General features: G+C 40.3%; 2 protein-coding genes across 2 annotated transcripts in view; one reads left to right on the top strand and one right to left on the bottom strand.

Moving 5' to 3' along the window:
• Positions 1–1,496: 1,496 nt before the first annotated feature.
• LOC149153857 (uncharacterized) lies at positions 1,497–2,567 on the bottom strand. Its single transcript, XM_089443950.1, has one exon. It carries the CDS (start codon positions 2,565–2,567, stop codon positions 1,497–1,499), a length of 1,071 nt encoding a protein of 356 aa, XP_089300076.1.
• Positions 2,568–5,529: 2,962 nt separating this feature from the next.
• PEX5 (peroxin 5) overlaps positions 5,530–23,284 on the top strand; it is a 442,866-nt gene continuing 425,111 nt past the window's right edge. The window contains exon 1 of the mRNA XM_089444941.1: positions 5,530–5,818. Coding sequence (XP_089301067.1) covers positions 5,696–5,818 — 123 coding nt within the window. The 5' untranslated portion in view covers positions 5,530–5,695. The remainder of the gene's footprint in view (positions 5,819–23,284) is intronic.

Genomic DNA, 23,284 nt, shown 5'->3' with positions numbered 1-23,284 from the left:
GGGAGTGTACCAATGACAGCTCTCCAAATGGTGGAAATGTTATGATGGGTTCTCTGATGACTACATATCCAGTCCAGCACATTCTGAGGCCAGATGTATTTTGCACATGCTACCTTGGTCCATAGTCCTTCAGTGGTGAGAAGTTGCCATCCAAGCTTGGCAGCCAGAGCTCTAGAGAAGAGGTTGAGTCTCTTGATGCCCCATCCCCCCCAGCGCTTGGGCTTCGCTATAGTGTCCCATTTCACCCAGGCAAAGATTCTGCCTGGCTGATGACCCTTCCAGAGAAATCTGCTGCAAATATGCTGAAGCCTGTTGAGTATTCCTTTAGGAATCCATGAGAGGGCCATCCAATATACTGGAGTAGCTTCAATCACCGCTTTAATAAGAATCAGTCTGCCGGCTCTAGAAAGGTATCGGTGATACCATACCTGGAGTCTCTTTTCCACCTTGGCTATCAGCCATAACCAGTCTGCAATCCTGTATCCATTAGGCTTCAATCTGAAACCAAGGTATTTAATGCCTTCTGATAGGGTCAGATTAAGATAAGGGAAACGCTGATTAGCATATGTTACTTCGTTGATGGAACATCCAAAGGTTGTGATGGTGGATTTCTGAACATTAATCTTCATACCAGTGGCATGTTGGAAGAGAAGAAAAGAATTGTGAAGAGTAGAGGAGTCTCCAACACTGCCGTTCAGGAATATAAGAATATCATCAACAAATAGAAGATGGGTGAGGATAAGATGGTCAGTAAGCTTGATCCCGTGGAGCTGATGTCTATCGCGTGCAGATGAAAGTATTCTACTCAACCCTTCCATGATGAGTAAAAACAGCAGAGGGGAGAGTGGACATCCCTGTCTGAGTCCTCTCTCAGAAGTAAAGAAAGAGGATGCTTCCCCATTGAGAAGTACACTATAAGAGACATCAGTGATACAACTCATGGTCCATTTGATGAATGAATAAGGGAAGCCCAGGTGGGTGAGCAGCAACCTAAGAAAAAGCCAGTTGGTCCTGTCAAAGGCCTTAGATAGATCCACCTTAAGGATCATGCCTTTTTGATTTTTGATCTGCATGGTGTGCATTAGTTCTTGAGCAGTAGCAATGGCCTCATGGATCTGGCGGTGGTGCAAGAAAGCAAATTGTTCGGCAGAAATATGCTGGGAGAGGATAGGCTTGAGCCGGTTGGCTATAGTTTTGGCAATGATCTTGTAGAGGCAGTTGCAGAGTGATATAGGCCGGAAGTCATCGAAGGTGCAGGGGGCATTTGATTTGGGAATAAGAGCAATGAAAGTGGATTTAATGGCTGAGGATATACGACCGCTTCTTCTACTGTCTTCGACTATATTCAGGAGGTCTTGGCCCAAAAGTTCAAAGAATGTAAGATAAAATTCAATGGTCCATCCGTCTGGGCCAGGGCTCTTGTCTTTCTTGAACCATTTCAATGTTGCTTCTAATTCTGCCATCGTCACTTCCTTCTGTAATTCGTCCGCATCTTCCTACTCAACATATCTGGGGAAGAGTTCGGCCACTCTCATGATTTCCAAGATATTGGCCTGTTCAGGTGCCTTGTAGATGCCTCTAAAATGTTCAGTGGCCAATCTGGTCAGGTTCCGTTGTGAGGAGACCGTGACCCCCTGTTCATTCTTTAATTCCCAAATAGTGTTAATGACTTTGCGGCCGTTAGCAAACTTGTGGTAAAATTTGGTATTAGCGTCTCCTTCAGTGAGCCATATAGCCCTGCTTCTAAGTCTCCAGCCTTCTTCTCTCTCCTTCAGGATCTGTGTACGTTTGGCAATAAGGGAGGTGTAATTCTCCTTGCTTGCAGAAGAGGGGAAAGTCCCATCTGAAGATTCCTCAAATTCTGCAATGACCTTTTCAGCTTCCCTAAGGGTCAGATTATCCTGAATACGCTTTTGGTGTGCCCAATTCCTGGTGATCTGCTTGAGTTCCTTGAGTTTCCTCACAAATCCGACTGAAATGTCCTCATCTTCTCTTATGGCATTGGATTGCCAGAAATTATGCACCAATTGTATGTATGAGGGGTCCTGTAACCAAGATGCATTGAATTTAAAAGGACTCTTAATCTTATGGGTGAGGTCTTCGACTTCTAAGAAGATCGGCCGATGATCAGAGATGCCCCCCGTGCCTACCCATTGTCGGACTCTGGGAAGTTCATTAACCAAGGATTCCTTGATAAGGAATCTGTCAAGTCTTCTTGCAAGGCTTTGGTCCCCACTTCTGTTATTGGTCCAAGTGTATTGGAGCTTGGCAGACGGAATGTCAACCCAGTGATGATCCTCTAGAAGGCTGGATATAGTATCAGTAAGGGAGTCAACCTGGGCTGAATGCCCCCATGATTCACTAAAACCAAGCGAGAAATTAAGATCCCCTCCAAGAATGATGTTGTCTGCCTGGAATAGATCAGATGCAAGAAGAGTACTCCAATAATTGGCTCGGTCTATGCAAGGGCCATATACATTAATAATTCTGATGTCATTTACAGCTGAATGAGTGCAGATGTCAAGGCCGATAAACCCTCTTCCGCCAAAAGTGTTCTTGATCTCCATAACTTTGTTATTAACCCCTATGGCCAGTCCCCCAGATCTTCCAGACGCATCCAAAGCATGGAAGGTCCAGGAGGGTAACCAGACAGAGAGAGTGTGAATGAGGGGTTCTGCAGGGTAGAGAGTTTCTTGTAGGAAAATGATGTCCGTCTGAGATGATAGGAGAAGGCTCCTAAGAGCTAGTTTTTTGGCTGAACTAGCAAACCCCCGGCAGTTGAAAGATAAAAATTTCATTAAGGGAGGTGGGCAGGGCCATTCCTCGCTCTAAGGGCCCGAAAGATGGTCTGCTGTCGCCCCAAGGCGACTTCTGTGTCAGCGGTGTGCCTTGCCTTGGATATGCCAGAGGGTCTACCCCTGGATGACTTGTGAGTATTAGCTGTGTGGCGCAGGTCAAGTCCCACAGCATCAGGGCCTCTGTCCCTCGTGCGAGGCCGGAGTGAATAGCGGGGCGGAGACGGTGATGAATTTAATGAAAGAGAGGCCAGAGTCGAAGTGATTCTAGATGGAGGAGCCACCGGTGAAGGGAGAGGAAGGGTGCATGAGAGTGAGGAATGAATGAGCTTATGCTGTGAAAGGGACACAGGGGATACCGAAGGAAATAAAGAAATGATGGATGCAGATGCAGTGAATTGTGATGATATGCCCAAAGTCATACATGAAGTAGGAGTGGACAGAGAAAGAGGTAACTTACCCGATTGCTCCGAGTCCTCCTGAACAACAGCAGTCTGCGGGTGAGGCGTGTTCGGATGCGGATCTGAGAGGACCCCCTCAGTGTCACCTGGCCCCGCATTCTCTGGTTCCTCCACGTTCAGTGGGTGATCCGGTATCCCAGAGGTCTGTGCAGGTTGAGTCTCAGGTTGTGTAACCTGCGGCTGAGGGACTGCTTCTTCCGTGCCATTTGATACTGTTTTCTTGAGGAGGGGGCAGTCTCTGAATAGGTGGCCTACCTTGTGACATCGACGGCATCTGTAAGGTACCCCTTCATAGTCGATGATCTGCTTGCGATCAGTATCCCTCCATTGGATAGTAATGTATTCCAGCAGTCCGCCTCGTGTGTCCAGATTGATGAGTATCCTGGCATAGGCCATCATACCCGTCTGCAGATAAGATTTGTCATAGCCCATATAAACACCGATGGCATTACCAATCCTCTTGAAAATGTCCTCAGACCAGTACTGGAGGGGTAGCCCAGGTAGCCGAATCCATACTGGTCCGATGCCGATCTGCTCCGTCTCAGGGTCGAAAAGAGGAGTCCATCTCTTCAGAAGTACCGGAGCGTGTTCAAAATGCCAATATGATGAAAGGACCCAGTTAGTGTGGTCTGCACGCGCGAACCGAAGAGCGAACCATCCCCGCACGAAGGTCTGCACAAAGGGGATATCCACCAGATGGTGACCCCAAACGTCCGCTGCCCACTGCTTCAAACGTGCTGCCGAATAACTCCGGCCTCTGATACGACTGACCAAAACTCGATCCGCAAAGTCCATAGTCTCACCCCAACGAATGTCTTCTTCTAATCTGAGAAAAACGTCCTCCTCCCTTGATTTGAAGCACTTGTATTTCCGTTTAGGGCCCCGGGGAGGGGGCTGGCGGATGGGATGGCCAGAAGGAGGGGAGCTCTCAGTCTGCGTAGCCGGGAACCGGGGCGTGAGGGGGGGCCGAGGGGTTCTGAAGTCGATGGAATGCCAGTGAGCGGGGGTATGGCGGTGAAACTGCCAGATGAGATCCCGAAAGAGACGGGGATGCCAATAGAGGGTCCAGGGAGAGAGGGGTTGTGAAAATGAAGGGGGATGGAGCCCGTGACCAGGGGGAGTGAACCGGGGTTAGGGTTGATGCAGTTCGATACAAACCCTAGGGTAGCCGGAGAGTGAGGGGGAGTGGAGAGAGCAGGCCAGGTTGGCGGGTCGTCCGGGAGTACAACAGGGGGTTGTGGATGCGGATCACTGAACGGTAACGGCGGAAAAGGAGCAGAAAAGTCCGAGCTGTACATACCTCCAGATGCATCAAGGGGGGTGCGCCATATGGAGACCCCTTCCAATGGGTCCGCTGAGTAATCTACGGCCTCGATATCCTCCATTGCCAGCTGCTCCTAGGTTCTGTAGACACCTCGGAACGGAGGGTAACCGGGAGAAAGCGACGGTTGCAAAAAACGGCCCGTGATGCTGTGGAGGTTCCGTCGCAGAAGCCGCCGTTAGTCCTGGTTCGGGCTCAGAAACACCAAGAAAGTTACCAGCAAGTAAAAACGCGGTAGACGGTTAGGGTAAACAGCGAAGCAGTGGATAGACAGTCGCGGGTTCGTAAGGTTCCTGCATAGTCTGCAGTAACCTGAAAACCCTAACCAAAACCCTTGCTCGCCCTAGTATGCCCGATCGCCATCGTCCCTATATTGATTATATTAGAAACACAATTTCAACTATTTATAATTTTTTTATCAAAAAGATTTAGACTTAACGGTCAAATCACTGTCCAGAGGTGGGTCCATTGTCCAACAAACAAGAAGGTCTCATACACCAATTTAGTGTCTGACTTGACAGTAAACTTAAAATTAAATAATAATAATAATACAATAAAAAATTAAAAAATGTCAAATCATAAAATTCTTTTTTAATGGGAAGTGCATAGTAAACTTAAAATTAAATAAAAATAATAATACAATAAAAAATTAAAAAATGTCAAATCATAAAATTCTTTTTTAATTAGAAGTGTATAGTTATTTCCTCTTAATCCCTTTTTAGCAATACAAAAATTTTACTTGTTACCATTAAAATAATTTCATGTAACGAGATGTCTCACTTATCACAAGGTAAATGATTACATAGGTCATTTGTAAGAGTATGGTAAATACAAATATAGACATAAATATATCATGGATAATTCTTTTTTTAATTGTTATTTTAGCATGTTTTCCCAAGATTTACTATTTCAGTACATATCTATTTGCGTATTTAGTGTAGTTTTAGTATAAGTTTCTCGCAATCAAAGGGTCATAGCTATAATAAAATAGAACAATAGGATTGATAGAGGATGCAGTAGGATTGATAAGCGAGTGAATCGTGCCTCGTCAATATATATTTCATCTGCTCCGAGGCCGAGGTGGATACGCATCGCCTATACGAACAGCAATTCACAGAATGGCTATGAGGGATTTGGTGACCGGAGGAGCAGCATGTGCCGTTCCTGGAGCCCCTTCGTCCTCTTCTAATCCTCTTGGGGCTCTCGCAGACTCTATCTTCGGATCCTCCTCGAAAACTCAGGTAGTGTCTTATTTCCATTTCCTTCAACTCATCCGCAAATTCACCATCACCTTTGAATTCGTGGCTTTCTGTTTAAACTCTCAGTACAGGGGCATGCACATTTACCGGAAAAGTTACTTGTATTGAATTTATATGTGTTGCTCTCATTCAGAAATACACGAATCCTCCTATTTTCTATTTTCTGAGAAAAAAGATGAAAAAGAAAAAACGAGGACTGAGATTATGAATTTGATTGTATCTGACTTTCGCTTTGTGGAAAATGTTTGTGTTACTAAGTACTGTTGAGTTCTTTAATAACAATGAAGTATGGCAGTAAGGGTTTTGAGGTTTTAGAGCATGACAATTCTTCATCTTGTGTTTTGTGGCATGGAATTCAGTGGTGAAGTTTTTAAGGTTTAGCTGAGATGTCACACATCAAAGCCAATTCAATTAGAGGTGGAATTAGGCGACCTGAAATTCCTCCGGAACAATTGTTTAAGTTTCACCCCCCTTTAGTGCTTCATAGGATGTGCAGACCTTTGCGGACGGGTTAACCTACTCTTGATTGAATCAATGGATCGGTGGACAGCACTCACTTCTTACATTGCTGTTTTGAGTCTATAATGGTTCTATGGTCTTTGGCTCCAAGAGGATGAAATAGCTCCATTTGTTTATTTTCTGAAAATTTGGTATCCTGTATTATCTGTCGTCTGTTCTCCATGATTTGTTAAATTAGCTTGTGCGAGCTTCTCCTGTTTTGATGAACATGGCCATTTCAATGTTAGGAGACTTCTTAACGGAAAGTGTATATCAGAAGAACTATATCGTATTTGTAGAGTCCTAGGTACCAGTTTCTGACTGGATGTTGAAATATCTTAATTCATTTTCACTAAGAGCCATTTTAACCAGTAAATTCTCGTTGCACACAGACAAGGATGATCCAGAGGTGTTTTATCAAAGCATGCTCCAGACTTCCATATGGAACAATTTCCAAAGTCAGATATGGAAAAAACCGTGATATGAGATTTGTCCACCACATGATATTTGCGATGTTTGGAACCTATTCTATATCATGATGTTTCATTGATTTTTGTGATTAAAATTCAATTTCTAAAATAATACTAGGTAATAAGTTAGCTGACTCATTCATATACCTTTTACAATGTGAGCTGAAATTCTCTCTCACCTTCTATTCATGGATTTAATGTATTGAGCATAAGTTCATGGTAAACCATATGGACTAGATATGATCACATTGATAGTATGATACACGTTAATGATAGGGTATGAAGCCTTGATAAGAGGAATGAAATTTATATTAGTGTTACATAGAGACCAAACTTGGTCAAAGGATAGGCATAATGTGAAGCCTATACAAAAACAGGGGGGTACAAGAGGTACCCCTCAGATGAGATATGAAAAAAAGTATGCCAACAACAGAAAATGAAACAACATGATCGGGGTATCCAGTTACATTATCCCGAGGGGGTAAACCTTAGAAAGTGGATGAGAGGCAGTGACAAAGCAAAGTCCAGGCAGAAGTGCAGCCACAATCAAGAGAGGAAAAGCAAGCCATGTTTATCCTTTGAATCAATAATGTGGATCTTTCTACCTATCTTCTGGATAGTGTTCCCAGGAGATTCTTCTTCTATCGCCATGGGCAAAGTATGGCTGAGTGGTCTCTATGGTAGAAATTTTTCTGTTCTGAATAGAGAGAAACCATTTCCACTTAATGTAAATACTTTGGTCATGATCATGATGATCATTATTGAAACAATCCTGCTATTATACAGAAAATATTGAGGTACTACAATGATATCTACCTTCCACTGCAATAAGGTCAGACCATCAGAGTACAGCTAATGATAAAAAATGAAAAAGAGTTGAGAAAATCAGAATAGTTAAAAGAGTAGTCAAAAGTAGAACAGTTGAAGGAGAGAAGAAGAACTAAAGAGAAAGGAGCAACATCAAAGAGAAGAACAATTGCGAAGAGAAGATGAGGAAAAACACATAGAAAAAGAATGACTGCAAAAGGAAGAAGAGTAGAAACAAAAGGAATTAGAGCAGAAATTAAAAGAACAAGAGTGAAGTGAAAAAACAAAAAATGGCACTAAGAAGGATATGACCCAACAAAATCCTTCTAAAGAAGGTAGTGTAAGAGGAAATACTCAATCCAAAACAGAAATATTTTGTGGAAAGCAGTATTTTTGATTCCTTTTGTCATACTTTTCCGCATTTCAGAGGTGGTACAGATTCTATATTACTCACATCTGAAGCCTTCAGTGCTAATTTGGGAAAAAAACTTCTAAAATGAAACTTTCAGTGAAATATATAGATGCACATGGATCTATCTGACTATGATTAATCTCAAACTAAAACTAATGATGGTCCTATTGCCTGGAAGATGGTTGACATTAGTATAAGAGAGAGCAGTCTTTTGTTCATTGTGTAAGGGTATCTGTTTTTGTATTTTTGAGATGATCACAAATTTCATGGAATAAAGACTATGCTCAGCTTTTCAAGCAGGTGTCTTAATATTAATGGCCAAAGGGTTGAGTTTAAATCACTGTGCCCAGAGCACTTGCATATATTTTGAAGATTAATCAGTAAAAAGCTGGTTAGAATCATGGAAGTTCCATAGCAGGAAGAAACAATGTCAAATGATGGGGGTGGTGGCACTGGAAAGTAACTAGAGTATCCAAAACGCTCAAAACATTACTAGATGCAAGCAAAAAGCTCCATAGATATCAGTTTGAATGCCTCATATAGAAGCATCTCCTTATTATACTGTGCGCATGTAACTGGAAGAATGGCTAATAAAGTCCTGGTTTCTTGGCAATAAGGTGTGCTTTTTATTTTTATTGAATACAAAACCTATGGTTTTGCTATAAAGATACAACTTTCACTAACTTGCAATATTTTTGCTTTGAAGGACTGGGGGTCTTTAAATAGTGACCAGGGTGTTTACATGCATTTTTCCATGCTACATAACTACATATATGGGAGTTATGAATTTTTCTGTCCAACTAAATGATTAGTCAGTTATAGACAAGAGACAATCATGATACAAAAATACTAAACTAAAATTGAAATACACATTTATACATACACTATAATGTTTACAAAACATTATAGTTTAGCACCGAAGTGCTCATCATGGGGTATGCATATGCAGCTTCAGGGACACTTTCTTTCATCGTTGAAGTAGTGTATGGCATGCACAGTCGTTCATTTTTTGCTTATTTTTTTCCCACGTGGTTGCTATGGGTTAGACAACAGGAAGACCTCGTTGAATATTAGAACCTTCTTGCAACCAACAAACTTATGCGTTCAAAATCGAAGATTATGGGGTATGCTTCAAACTGGATTGATTCTTTTTCTGCGCAGCTCAGCAAAAGGAGAACTTCTAAACATTTGGAGTGCATAAAAGAATACTATGCAAGCAAAATTTTAACCTTTTGCTCACTTGGAGGGCTTGAAGGAGAACGCATAACTTTAATCTTGAGAGAGTATAATTTCAATCTTGAGAGAATAACTAAAGCAACTCATGGCGTAATATACACATTGGTTCCATAAGCCAACTATAAAGTGAGACACTAAGGATGACATCATGATGAGCACTGTAGAGTTGGGGCCGTTGAATTTAATTAATCATGATATTAATGATTGTATTAATATTATGCTTATGTCGTTTGTATTTCTAAGGAATTTTAACTCCTGTTTCAAAAGTAGAAATAAACATGTAAAAGGTATTTCTACATATATAGGCCTATTTAAGAGTCCATCCCTTGTGTTTTCATAATTGAGTAATTTGAGGGCACTTCCAACATGTCTGGCTAAACTCTCTGCATTTGTAATAGCTTCCATCGTAGCCTCCAACACCACACCTGCTCAATCTCCTCTTTGACCACCTTCTTTGCCACCACCATTGTCATCACTATATCTGTTGCCTCCATAGACACCGCTGCCATCATAAACACCACTATAGTAGCCACCTGTCCACCACCACCTCGACCTCCACCTCCAGGCTCCAACACCATGTCGACCTTTGCTGCATCCAACATTACCTTGATGGAGGCTTCGTCATGCCCCTTAACATCTAGGGCCTTATTTTTTATGTTCTTATGCTTGACTGTGTACTTGACATAAGCATAATATTAATACAATCATTAATAGGCATGTTGAACTCTAAGGTTTAAAATTGCTACTTTAAGGTCTTACAACAAGGAAATTTAACAATAAGGTCTAGCTTGGTAATTATATCCCTCTTTCACTCTTTTAAAATTGGGATAGAAAAAACACTTTTCAAAATGGCCCAAACGTGACAACCTAGTGATATTGTTGGAAAAAATGATTGAAGAAGCATAACTTCCTAACATGTAAATCTACTAGTATAAGAATTGCGAGAGTTTTATATAGTGTTGAAGTGCCCAAGAAGTTCAACAAAATTTAAGGAGCAACATGTTGATTTTCTTGTAAACCTAGCAGCCGACAATCCATTGTCTTAGCAAATTACTGATCTATTGAATGAACACAAAGATATGTTATTGACATTAAATTAGAGGAAACAAAAACATAACCAATCTCATAAAATGACACAACAAATTCGGCCCAATCAAATTGGTTCATCATTAAATTGATTTAGAACTTATCTGGGCTACCGTCCTGGTATAATGGCCCAGTGGAGGAAATACATGTATAACAATTGGATCTAATCCAACTGATCAAGTCCTCCTTGGCTGATTTGGATCTCCTTGCTACCCCCTTCCTCAGACCCAACACACTAGAGTATTACAATCTTCACTAAGATGCCTCTCTTAATCTTATGCTGTTATATGGTATGTGTTCTCCTTCTACTTAGCCTTGCTGTTATAACTTTTGATTGAACTAAATCCCTAACCCTAATCTCCAAAATGGCTGACCACTGATATTAGATCTCGCCTCACTTAAGATCAAGGACTGAGATTAAAACATAATGACTAAAGTAAATACTGTTCTTTTTCTAATGTTTCTTTAGCTCAATTAACCAACATAACAATTATGTGTTTTTTTCTAAGTTAAAACTTAGATTAAGTTACAAATGCAACTTGTTGACACCAGAGCAAGTGTCCAAGGAGATCTTGGGTGACTTCTGCATGCCTAGACTTTTAGGCTTGTGTAGAATTACTTGCCTGAGCTACAAAACATCAATACTCCCTCTTAGTGAGGGAGGTACTTTTGCCACGTGGGTCTGACTTCGATCCTAGAATTGCATCTGTTTCCATGGCTGCTCCCTCTACACTGGAAGCCTTTCTTGCCACCTGGTTTGGAAACATCATGGAAGTCTTGCTCCCCCTGACTTGGTTCCTAGAAGTCTCCTGCTCCTGAACCTAAAGGCTAACTCCTTCTGAACTACTCAACCTTTGGAGCTTCCTGTTTCTTGTTCTCTATCACTAGTTTGCTTGTTGTGGCCCCTGTGCTAATTCCTTCTAGCACCCACAAGAAACCTGATGGTTTATAGATCTGCAAAGATCTTCCTCATGGATCTGTCTTGGCCCTTTGAGACATCCACTAAAAAATCTGCTACCAAACCCTTGATTGGTATGGGCTCCCTCTCTCCCTTTGAGGGTTGACCTTTGCTAATCCTATTGGCAGGCTCTTTTGACTGTCCTTTGTACCATGCTTTTTTAGTCACTATTGGCTTATGCTTGTTGTGACAGATCCCCTACCTAGCAAATTATTGCTAGCCAATGCATCTTGCAACTATGACACTCTGCCCACGACACAATCCTTCGTGTTGTCTTTCCTTTGTGGCATCACTTGCACTAGACCCCACCACTCCCGCTGCAACTGGCCCATCCATAGCTTGTATCTTGCACCTGCGTGTTTAGCTACTTTCTCTTGTAGCGCGTGTAGCCCTGTCCTGCAACGATTCCTCTTGCTTTGTCTGATTAATGTGGGCTCAACCTCTCGTTAGTTCGTTGTGCTGGAGCCTAGCCTGCTTGACGATTCCTTTGGCTTGAATGTTCCTTGGTTGCTTGACCCTTTGCTCACGCGGATCCTTGACCCAATACTTAGTCAATCATTTTTCTTTGAACCCACAACTTGTTAGCTGGCGGTAGCCCTAACTTCTGTGCGGTTATTTTTCACATAGCTGCAACACACCTCATGCGGAAGTTGGTTTACCTGTTGCAGTTGTGGCACCACGTCATCACGACTATACCTATGGTTGCTAGCCCTGTGACTAGCTATACCTCCCTATGCTTTGCTCGACATTGTCTTTGCATTATGGTTGCCCCGTCCTCATGGTGTCTGTCAGTTGCTTCGTGTGGTTGGCCTTTGGCGACTGTTCTATTGTCGCTTGATGGCCTCTGCAATTGACGCCCTTGACACTTCAGCCCTTAGTTGTGACCCAACACCCCCCCCAAGCTTGTCGTGCATGTTCCCTGTGCCACTGACTATATTTTAGACATGTCGATGACTGATCTTTGCCGCTAGTCCTTCACTACAGGCCTAAAGCTGGCAAACTGCGCTGCGCCTTCATTGACCTATTGTCATTGCACTATTTGGCCTTTTCCTTTATCCTCACATTGTTTGATCAACTTTGTCTTTTGTGATCTGCATCGGCCTAATGTCTCCCCTCCTTGTTGTCTTGGGTTGGGATATGTAGCAACTTCATCGCTTGACGATTGTTCGTCTGCTAACGCATCCTCAACCCTTCTTCCTTGCTTATGGGTTGGCGTCTATTCTCGACAGTTCTAGCCCTTTGTTTAACCCCCACCATGACCTGCAACTTCCACTTGCGCCTGTGCTCTCACTCGCACTTGACCTGTTTGCTGCCCTTGTAGTCTCTTCCACAGCTGCCTCTCTCTAGGTTGTTGGCTGGTTGGGTTTGATAAACCATCAAGCTATTTTCCCCCACATTCTTTTTGAACTCTTTATAGGCCCCAATTTTTTTTTTCGAATTTGGGACCCTTGCATCATTCGCACTGCTATTCGTATTCGTATGGCCTTTATTTTTCTTTTTGTTATTATTAACATAATTTTCCACTCCATACGATCATGGCTAGGTCTGGCCTAGATGATCCTGTACAATTCTGGCACTCTGAGATTGGTTCTCAGAGATTATTGCTCTGATACCATGTTAATTTTCCTACAAACCTAGCACTTGACAATTTATTGTTCTAGCAAATTACTGATCTACTGAATGAACGCACAACAAGTTTATTAACATTAAATTAACAGAAGCAAAAACATAACCAATCTCATGAAATGACACAACAGATTCTGCAAAACCAGATTTGTTCATCATTAAATTGATTAAGAACCTATTTGGGCTCTTGTCTTGGGATAATGGCCCAACCGAGGAAAACTGGAAATACATGTACAACAGCTGGTTCTAATCCGGTTGATCAAACCCACCTTGGCTGATCTGAATCTCCTTGGTGCCCCTTTCCTCGGACCCAACACACTAGAGTATGACACTCTTCATTGAGATGCCTCTCTTAATCTTGTGCTATTGTATGGTGTGTCTTCTGCTTCTCCTTAGCCTCTCTTTTATAACTTTTCGTTGAGCTAAATCCCTAACCCTAATCTCCAAAATGATTGATGATCAAGATTAGATCTCGCCTCACTTAGATTAAGGGTTGAGATTAAAACATAATGACTAAAGTAAATACTTTACTTTTTCTAATGTTTATTTAGCTCAATTAGCCAACATAACAATTATGTGCTTTTCCTAGGTTAAAACTTAGGATAAGTTACAAATGCAACTTGCTCACACTAGAGCAAGTGTCTAAGGAGACCTTGGGCGACCTCTGCATGCCTAGACACTTAGGCTTGTGGAGAAGTACCTGCTCAAGCTACAAACATCAACACAACATGATGGATATGATCCAACAAAGCTTAATGAACACCATGATGATTATAATCTAACAGTTGTTCAGAAAACAATGAGTTTCTAGGATGTATCAATCCAGTGCACACTTTTCAAGCTGGATGGTAAAATTAGTATTCCATATTTTGATGGTGTACTAAACAAAAAAACTATGGATGCAGAGAGCGATATAATTGAGTCCCAAAAAATAACTGATGCCAAGGAAATCATGGTTTTTAAACTGCATATGGATGGCCAAGCCCCTACGTGGTAGCATGCATATGTATGCCACCTTGTTGACAGCAGCATATTGGTTTTTTTGAAATAGGAACAGGTCAAGACAATAATGTCTGAGAATGTTTCTATCCACCTGCTCTAATTTCCACAGGTGCAAAGTGGTACACTATTATTACAAAGTACAGATCTGAACTGAAGTAAGAATAAGAAATATGCTAGGAGTGAAGGTCAAATGCTAAAATAAAGGGACAAGAATAAAGGAGTGGGGCAACACATCCAAGAGTGGATTGCACTTGAAAATATGAATAAAATGTCTGCAGAATGCACTAAAAAAATGGTCACATGATTTAATGGATTGATAGACAAGGATGATTACAAGAGAGGAGGATGTTAAATTTTCTAGACATTTTAAGCAGTCTGCACTCCTAAATAGTAAACCCTAAGCTGGGAATCTGAAAACTGTTTTAATCTTTTAAAACAGCATATAAAGGATGATTGATCTGTGAATACATAAATCTGAAAAATGAATATTAAGTGTAATTTGTGGCAGTCAGTCACATCACTTTTCTGTAACTTTTAAAAGAAGAAATTACAATTACAAAATCTCAAAAATCTCAACTGTCTGATTAGTGTACAGAAGTTACCCTGTCTCTAGGAGTGTAGACCCTAATCTAGGAATCTGAAAACTGTTTTAATTTATCAAAACAGCATATAAAGGATGCTAGATCTCCAAACACATAAATCTGAAAGAGAATGTTAGGTGTAATTTGTGGCACTCAATCACATCACTTATCTATAACTTTGAAAAGAAGAAATTACAATTACAAAATCTCAAAATTTTGAACTGTCTGCTCAGTGCAGAGAAGTTACCCTGTCTCTCTTTTATAGAGCAAGAGAGGACTAGGGTTCACACTGAATATAGACTCCTCACAAGTGTGCCTTCCTAGAGAAGGCAGAACGTTAAATCTAACCACCTAGAATACTGTGCCCATCCTCTGTGTTTAAGATTGTCTTCTGTGTGAACCTTAAACTCCAAGTAGAAAGCACCTTTCAGGAAGAGAACAATCACAAAGGCAGTGCACCTATCCTGTTTCTAAAGCTGGAAAAGCATGCACCTCTCTAACTCTGGAACTGCTCCTAAATTGAAGGAAAGCAATCTAAATATAGCTCTGATTTCTAAAGATATCAAAAGGCTGTCAAAGATGACACATGCATGTTGCAAGCATGCATGCACCTTTACCACGGAACTTTAATTAATTGCTTTGCCTTTATTACCTGTGCCTCTATTATCTGCACCTCCACACCAACAACAATCAATGCTGTACTGATTTCAAGGCTGGAAAATCAACTATGCTAAAAGCTGCTGCACATAGATCAATACCGAGTCTCCCTTTGTGAGGAGACTTTTTTCCACCAAAAAAAGTTACTCCCTCTTCATCTTGATCCTCCAGAATCTTCAAGGCGCACTTCCTATTTTCAAGAAAGATTTCATCAACCACTGCATGCATGGAATCGATCACCCATTCCATGGTGGGTTTTGGAACTGTTTCCAAGGCGTAATAATCCTCAATGATAGCATCTCTCCACACTGTGCTTTAGCTGCTTCATCACTGCGAGAAGGCTCTGTATCAATAATAAAAAACATGAATGAAACATAAGTAGGAAAGTTCTTAGGCAGACGACTCAACTGGAAAGAAGATTTTGTCACTCCTACTTGGTCTTTTCCTGATACAAACTTTGGGTAAGCCTTCTTGGCTATCTGGTTGAACTGGATGGTAATGCGGTCTCTTAACTGGATGATAATGAAGTCTCTGTGCCTCCACCAGAACCTTGCTGACCTGAATCTGATTTCTATTATTATTTCTGATCAGTTTTTGGGACAGCAAGCTTTTTTCCCTTCCCAACCTTTGCTGGAAGCTTTAGAGACAGTTACTGCAAAATCTAGCAGCTAGTGCAAAGCCTCACTAGGTACTCTAGGTTTAGGGCAACAATGGGATCCACCACCATTGTCACCTTAGTGGATTCTCCTCGGCTGTTTTGTGGTTGGATATTATTCGCACAAGGGAGGCTTCCCGAGCAAGATTTATAGGTTAGATGACTAGGGGACCCAAGCCAAATGGCTCTTTAAGGAGCTTGCAAGCTACATATTCTAAAAAGATATTCAATAAACAGAGGCTCAGGTTGAAAAAGAGATGATGGATTAGAGGAAACTCCTGGCAAAGCATAGGAGGCTGAAATAAATTCTATAGATTTTCAAGTTAGACTTCCCCCTAGCCACCATCAGATTATGGATTGCTGTTATAAGTGAAGGTTTCAAAAGAATGCAGTTTTACAGCATGCAAAGCTTTACAATAACAATAGAAATAGCCTTTTAAGGGTGTGGTCAATGAGGGTGTTTAGGCTATTAAAGGGGGTAAACAATGGATAGGTCAACAATATGTTTCTGATGGCTGAAAATGCACAAAACAACAAATAAGACCTAGATGTTAACCCAAAAAATGGAATGAAAAATGCATGAAACGATAGATTTTGCATTTTTAACATTAAAAGATGCGATACCAAGCTAAGACTGGCTGAAAATGCACAAAACAACAAATAAGACCTAGACGTTAACCCAAAAAATGGGATGAAAAATGCATGAAAAGATAGATTTTGCATTTTTAACATTAAAAGATGCGATACCAAGCTAAGAGTAACATATAAGTGCAATGTAGCTATTGAATGCAGATTTAACCAAACCCTAACCCTAGTTTACAATGAAATAAAGAAAAGTGGAAAAATTGGTTTGATCGACACGTAATGACTAGTGCCTTCAATCAATTGGCCAATAGAGTCAATAGGACGAGGTCAAAAGGACGAGGACCTTGGATAGAGAGGGAAGAGAGAGTGTTTGCTTGACCTCCAAACCCCAACAACTTTCTATTTTAGGAGATTTAAGGTCAAAGGATGCAATCTAGTTCCTCTTGTTTAATAAGAAACAAGAGTTCATTAATTATATTGCAATTTTTAATATGGCACTAGATAAACCCTAATTTTAGTAATTAATGCAAAATGGAAGAAAAATAGTATTAAACTTACACCATTCAAGCAAGCATCACTTCATCAATCCATAGAAAGTCTCTCCATGCAAAACATATCCTCCCCAAGACAATTTGCATACCCTATTTAGCCATTGCATCCAAGTGAAAGAGAGAGAACTAGCACACACTCTTTGCAAGAGAAAGAATTGAGTGTGTGTGACACGTTTCAAGTAGTTTGACTCCCCTCTATTTCTAGGAGGGTAACCAAGTCAAATTACCTTAATTTACAATTAAAAGGCCTAAAACATGAAGTGTTCACAAGTTGAAAAAGGTCATAAAGCAATCTATAAGATAACTCTGAAAATGACAAAACATAATTGTCTCTTTTCGCTCCACACGTGTGGGAATAGGGCTTTCCAATAAGACATCATCCTCACAAGGTGAGTCTCTCCATCAAGCAAGGTGCTAGCAATGGTCCAAGAGTGCTCCTCACTCCAAGCAAGGCTGCTTGGAAGCGGGAGTGGGGAGTGACAATTTCAGAAGCTTCCAGGTCGGGAGTGAATTGAGAGCGATTTTTATATACTTTGATGCATATATGTCAATAAAAGCATGTAGAATGATGAATTGATTGTGAAAAGCACAAACACATGGATTAAACCATATAAAATAAATCATTTAGTAGTTATAATCTTCATCAACCACAGGGCCACAAGTTACAAGTTACAACATCTTGATTCTCATGATTCATCAATCTTGAAGTTTCAAAGTTTCAAAATTCAATATATAACATTTGCCATCACTAAAGTTGTACTTGTAACTATTACCAAACTATAACAAAGAATATTAAACATGAAATGAAATGTTTCAATTTTCACGAAGCATCATATTCATAAATCATTACCAATGAGTTATAATTGCCAACTTCAAACTTCAAACTTAAATTGTCATATATTGTTTACAAAAAATAGCATATGAAAGAGTCAATAGTTATAAAAAGTACTAGAAACCAGAAAAGACAAGTAAATCTTTTATCTACTACATTTTCTTCTTGCCATAAGAAATTTCTAATTTCTTTTCTTGTGGTTTCTTGGGAGTCTCCTCCTGCATAGTCAAAGGATCACGTCCAAAACCGGAAGGCACATGACCTCCATGTGAGGTTGTAGGTGGTGGCAAAGTTGGTGCAACTTGAGCACTGCTAGTGGAAGTTGGGGTGGCATGGATGTTGATGTTGTTGTTACTGCTTCATCCTCATCTTTTGAAAGTTTTGCTTCCATCTGTTCCAAATGTAAGACTCCATCCTCCAAATTGTCCTCTTCTGGGTTGTTGTCCCAAGTGACATATGCTCTATCATATCGAGCTTGCTCACTATAATGGTTCAGCAACCTCAAGTTGTAGTGTACATAAACCAAGCTTTCTGCTTGCTTTTCGTTGAGGCAGTTTCTTTTGACATTGTGGATGAAGCTACAGGTGCTCCAACACCTCTCTGCAAAAGAAGTATTAGCGACCCGTGAGAGCACTTTAACTACCAATTTTGCTAAAGCCCTCTTGGAGCCATACATGTTCCACCACTCAACAGGATCCATTTTATCTCTATCATCAATAACATCCAAAGAACCAAACACTCCAACTTGACTGAAGTATTTGCTTAATTCTCCACGCAATCTAGCACACTCCTCCCTATCAGGGACTAGCTTGTCTAATGCTACATTATACCCATTTTGTACCTCTGGATATGTATGGGTTTTTTCTCCTAACCCCACCCCCAGGTGCAGGTTTGACCAACCAAGATGGAGAGTAGTATTTTGGCATATGGACATACGCCAATGCACAGAGTGTAACATTAATATTATCCCACCTTTTGACCACATGTTTGTGAATATGATCATACAAGATGGGATATTTTGGCTCAACAATATCTTTTATTTTCCCTAGCATGCTATCCATCTGCTCATACACCTCCCCAATCACTGGCGCATCTGTATTTGCAAAACAAATCATGTTATAAATGGGCTTGGTGAACTGCAAAACATTCCTCACACTTGCCCAAAACTGACCATCAAGAATGGTGTCCTCCACCTCTTGAAAATCTTCCCTGTCAGATGTCGTTGCAGCCCTACCCTTTAATATTGACCATGATTCACTTGATACCATGCTAGCCACTGCTTCTCTTACCTTTAAAAGGCGCCTAAAGATGAGGTAATAACTAGCCAATCTAGTCTTTGCTATCTTCAATAACTCCAACCTTGAGTGACTACGAAAAAGGCCATGGGTATTGCTATGATTGGTAATGAATCTTATCATTTTCTTGCCTTTCTTGTACAATGAACCAATCCATTTGTATTGAGGTTCCTTTATCTTAATAATATCATGCATCAAAAGGTTCAATGTGTGAACCAAACACCCAGACCAAAATATGTTGGGGTATCTATCCTCAATATTTGCTTCCTCTGCCTTACAATTAGAAGCATTATCAGTGATTACTTGGATGACATTATATGGCCCAATACTTTCAATTGTTTGAATTAATGATTCTGCAATGTTGATGCTGGTCTTAAATTTATCTGAGTAGTCATAAGATGAAAGGAAGACTGCACCAATAACAAACACACCAAGAACACTTATCAGTGGCCCGCCTTTTACATTTGTCCAATCATCAGATACAATGGATACCCCATATTCATTCCGTGAATTTGTGAATTTACCTAAAACATTTTTTTTGGCTTTTTCCCAGTCAAGTCCCACAGTTCTAGCTTTGTCATAACCAGGGCTCGTGTATCCTTTAGGGGCATCATTGATGGCGACAACCATTTCATGCTAATAAGGTGAACGAAGAACATTGAATGGTATGCCACATGCGTAGAGGAACCAATTTTTTTTGCATCCATGTCATCCCTACAACCTTGGTCAAGGAGTTTTGATATTGTTTTAGGTCTTAAGGGGATGTCTGTGTGAAACATAAAAACTATGGCTGAAGCAAGAAAACTGATAGCTTGGAAACTTGAATGTAAAAATACACATAGGTATTTAAAATAATAATTTATTATATATAAAAATTGTACAAGTGATGATTGTTTACAATGAGGACCCGCATTTATATACCGAAGCAGGTGTCCTTTTGTGAATGGGCATGTCTTTTAGACATGCCTTTTCACTTAACTTAATGACTATCTAACCCAATTAATATTTAATTATTTAATATTTACATTAATTTTATTTATGGCAATTGTTATGAATTATATTCATAACATAGCCCTTGCCTTCGGAAGCTTTGTCCTCAAAGCTTTAATATTGTAGATTCTCTTCGCTTAGTATCTGTATATAATCTGGGCATTGTTTCGTCATGTAGCTCATCAATAATATTCCCTTGGATTTTTATTTTTTTTTACAACTTAATTTTTTTTTTTTTGTTTTTATTTTTAATTTTTAATTTTTAAATAACTCTAATTTTTTTTAAATAAATTAAATTATATTGATTATATATATATGTTTTATACAATATACATATTAACCTAAATATATATATATTTTCGTTTTTTTTAGTTATATATAACCATTAACGACGTTGTTTGTATGTTAGTCATTTGGCCATACGTGGTGATGTTCACTGGGGATGTTTCCGAAGAAGGAATGAACTCACGCCATTTTTTTTTTCTAATCGCACTAGAAAGAAATAAGTGACATTGCAACTTTTGAACCATATCGTCACTGAAGCTTTTTCTTGTCCCGGACCACAGCCGTTGACATTTGGTGACAACTCACCTGACCCGTCACGACCCTTGACCCTCGATAACAGGCCACGGTTGCTGACGGGGAGAGCTACGGGCGACGCTGCCTATTCCTGGTCACGATGGTTGGCCATTTGATATTCTGACAATGATTTTTTTTTCTTGATAGCTTTTGTGTGGGGTTTTTTTTTTGCAAAGACAGACAAGTGTGTATGCGTTGGGGTAGAGATTTCCAACAGCGGCACGACAGGAACAATTTTCGCTCCTTGGTCACTACGGTTGACCCCGATACAAGCCATGACTACACCCGATACTAGCCACAACTGCACCCGCTCGACAGCAGCATAGTCTATCAACACCTGTGACGACCCTTCCATGCCTTGAGCCACGCCTTGACAACGGGCCTTTCCCAATGGCCGGCTGCTCCACGCACAGCTTGCAGACATCACAACGATTTGTTTGGAATTTCGTTCAGATGCAGGGCAATGACGGATAGCAGAAAGTTTAGATGATGGATCCTTGCCAGGAGTAACGTGCTCTAGATAACGCTTGTGGCCTAAGTCACCCGACACGGGGATTCGTAGGATACGGGGATTCGAGTGTCGGATTCGGACACGTTGACCCCCGCGGAACAGGACACGTAGGATTCGTTATATATATATATATATATATACATATATTAAAAATTAGATATTTCTTACACAAATTCTAATTAATGATAGAAATTCATTGATTTCAAACATAGATCTTCATCTATAGCATGCATAGTACATACAAAATTCAAATACATGTCAGTGGTCACATAAATCATGATTCATAAATGAAAGACAACTTACAACTACAAGATAGTAAGATAAAGACATTGACAGTTGTAGTTTTCTCATTAAGTCATCAAATCAAAATGTCTTACATAGGTAGTGCTGGTGCAATGCCAATGGAAAATAGAAATAGAAAATATAAAACAACTACAGGTATACAAGCCTCAAGGCAATAGGTAGCTCATGACTCATGAGTCATCAATCCTCAGAGTCATCATCAGAATCAGCATCAATGTCCTCATCATCATGGTCACCACTGCTCTCCTCTGCATCCTCCTCCTCCCCTGTATCCATAGTCGCCTCTGCATCTGTTGGTGTGGAGGATGACCCCTCTAAAATATCATCGTCATCAAATCTAATAGGCTCTAGCATTGGATCATTGAGATCCATGTTGGCCAATGCCAACTCAACACTGCTATCCAGATCGATATCATCAAGAAAGACATCCCACATCTTTGTCTTTCCCCTCAACCACTCTTCCCTTTGCCTGTAAATAAGACGAAGGTTGGTGTGCACATACACCATTGTCTCTGCCTTGGACTGCTCAAGCTTGCTCTTCTTCACACTATACAAATTCCCATATTTGTAGTAGTCGACAGGCTCACTAAATATGCCCACTTTATGGCTATTAAAAAGACTGACACAACTAAACAAATCGCTGATGTGTTTTGTAAAAACATTTACAAACTACACAGGTTTCCTAAGGTCATAGTCAACGATAGACATGTAAGGTTTAAAGGGAAATTTTTGAAGGATTTCTGCCATCAAGCAGGAGTATCCCTCAATATGAGTTCGGCCTATCACCCCCAAACAGATGGGCAAACTGAAATCGTTAATAAATGCTTGGAAACATATCTTCATTGTTTCGTTATAGATAAACAAAACAGATGGACACAGTGGCTACACTTGGCAGAATGGTGGTATAATACCGCGTACCACACGTCAACTAAGATGACACCCTTCCAAGCCTTATATGGTTACGAGCCACCCAGGTGGAAGGACTTTGCACTCCTTGATTCTAGGGTACCAGCAGTTAAAGACCACTTAGGAGAAAGTCAAAGGATCATCAACTTACTAAAAGAAAATCTAACCATGGCCCGTAATAGAATGAAACAACAAGCCGACCAACACCGTTTTAAAAGAGAGTTCGAGGAGGGAGATTGGGTCTTTGTTAGACTCCAACCTTATAAGCAACTATCACTAAAACAACAAGGGAAGAATAAATTGTCACCTAAATATTATGGACCGTACCAGATAATAAAAAAGATAAGTAGTGTAGCTTATGGGTTAAAGTTACTGGACAACTGCCGAATCCATAATACCTTTCATGTATCAAGTCTCAAAAGAGTATTAGGGCAAAACCAAATAGCACAAACAGAAATACCAGAGACCGATGAAGAAGGAAGAATAGTCCTTGAACCTGAAGGTATACTCGCTACCTGAGAAAAGGTTTTACGATCTAAGACAATAAAGGAATACCTCATCAAATGGAAGAGGTTACCAGAGGAAGATTCATCTTGGGAATCAGAACGTTTCGTGCATCAACACCCAGGCCTACCTATGCTTTGAGGACAAAGCATCTTAAGGGGAAGGCAATGTTATGAACTTAAATTCATAACAATTAAATAAAATATTAAAATATTATTTAAATAAATAAATTATTAATTATAATAAATTAATTAGCAAATAATTAATTAAATGAAGAGACATCTGTCCCCAAGGGACATGTCTCTCTGATTAGGCATGGCTAGTCAACTCCTATTTAAGGAGCACCGCCTCAGCCTTGTAAACATCATTCAATTTTTATCAATATATATAAACATATTACATTC

This window comes from Pinus tabuliformis, chromosome 9 (assembly GCF_031772625.1).
Source record: "Pinus tabuliformis cultivar Carrire ecotype Pingquan chromosome 9, CPIR1, whole genome shotgun sequence".
NCBI classification, from domain to species: domain Eukaryota; kingdom Viridiplantae; phylum Streptophyta; class Pinopsida; order Pinales; family Pinaceae; genus Pinus; species Pinus tabuliformis.
This window is presented reverse-complemented; position numbering and strand designations above follow the sequence as displayed.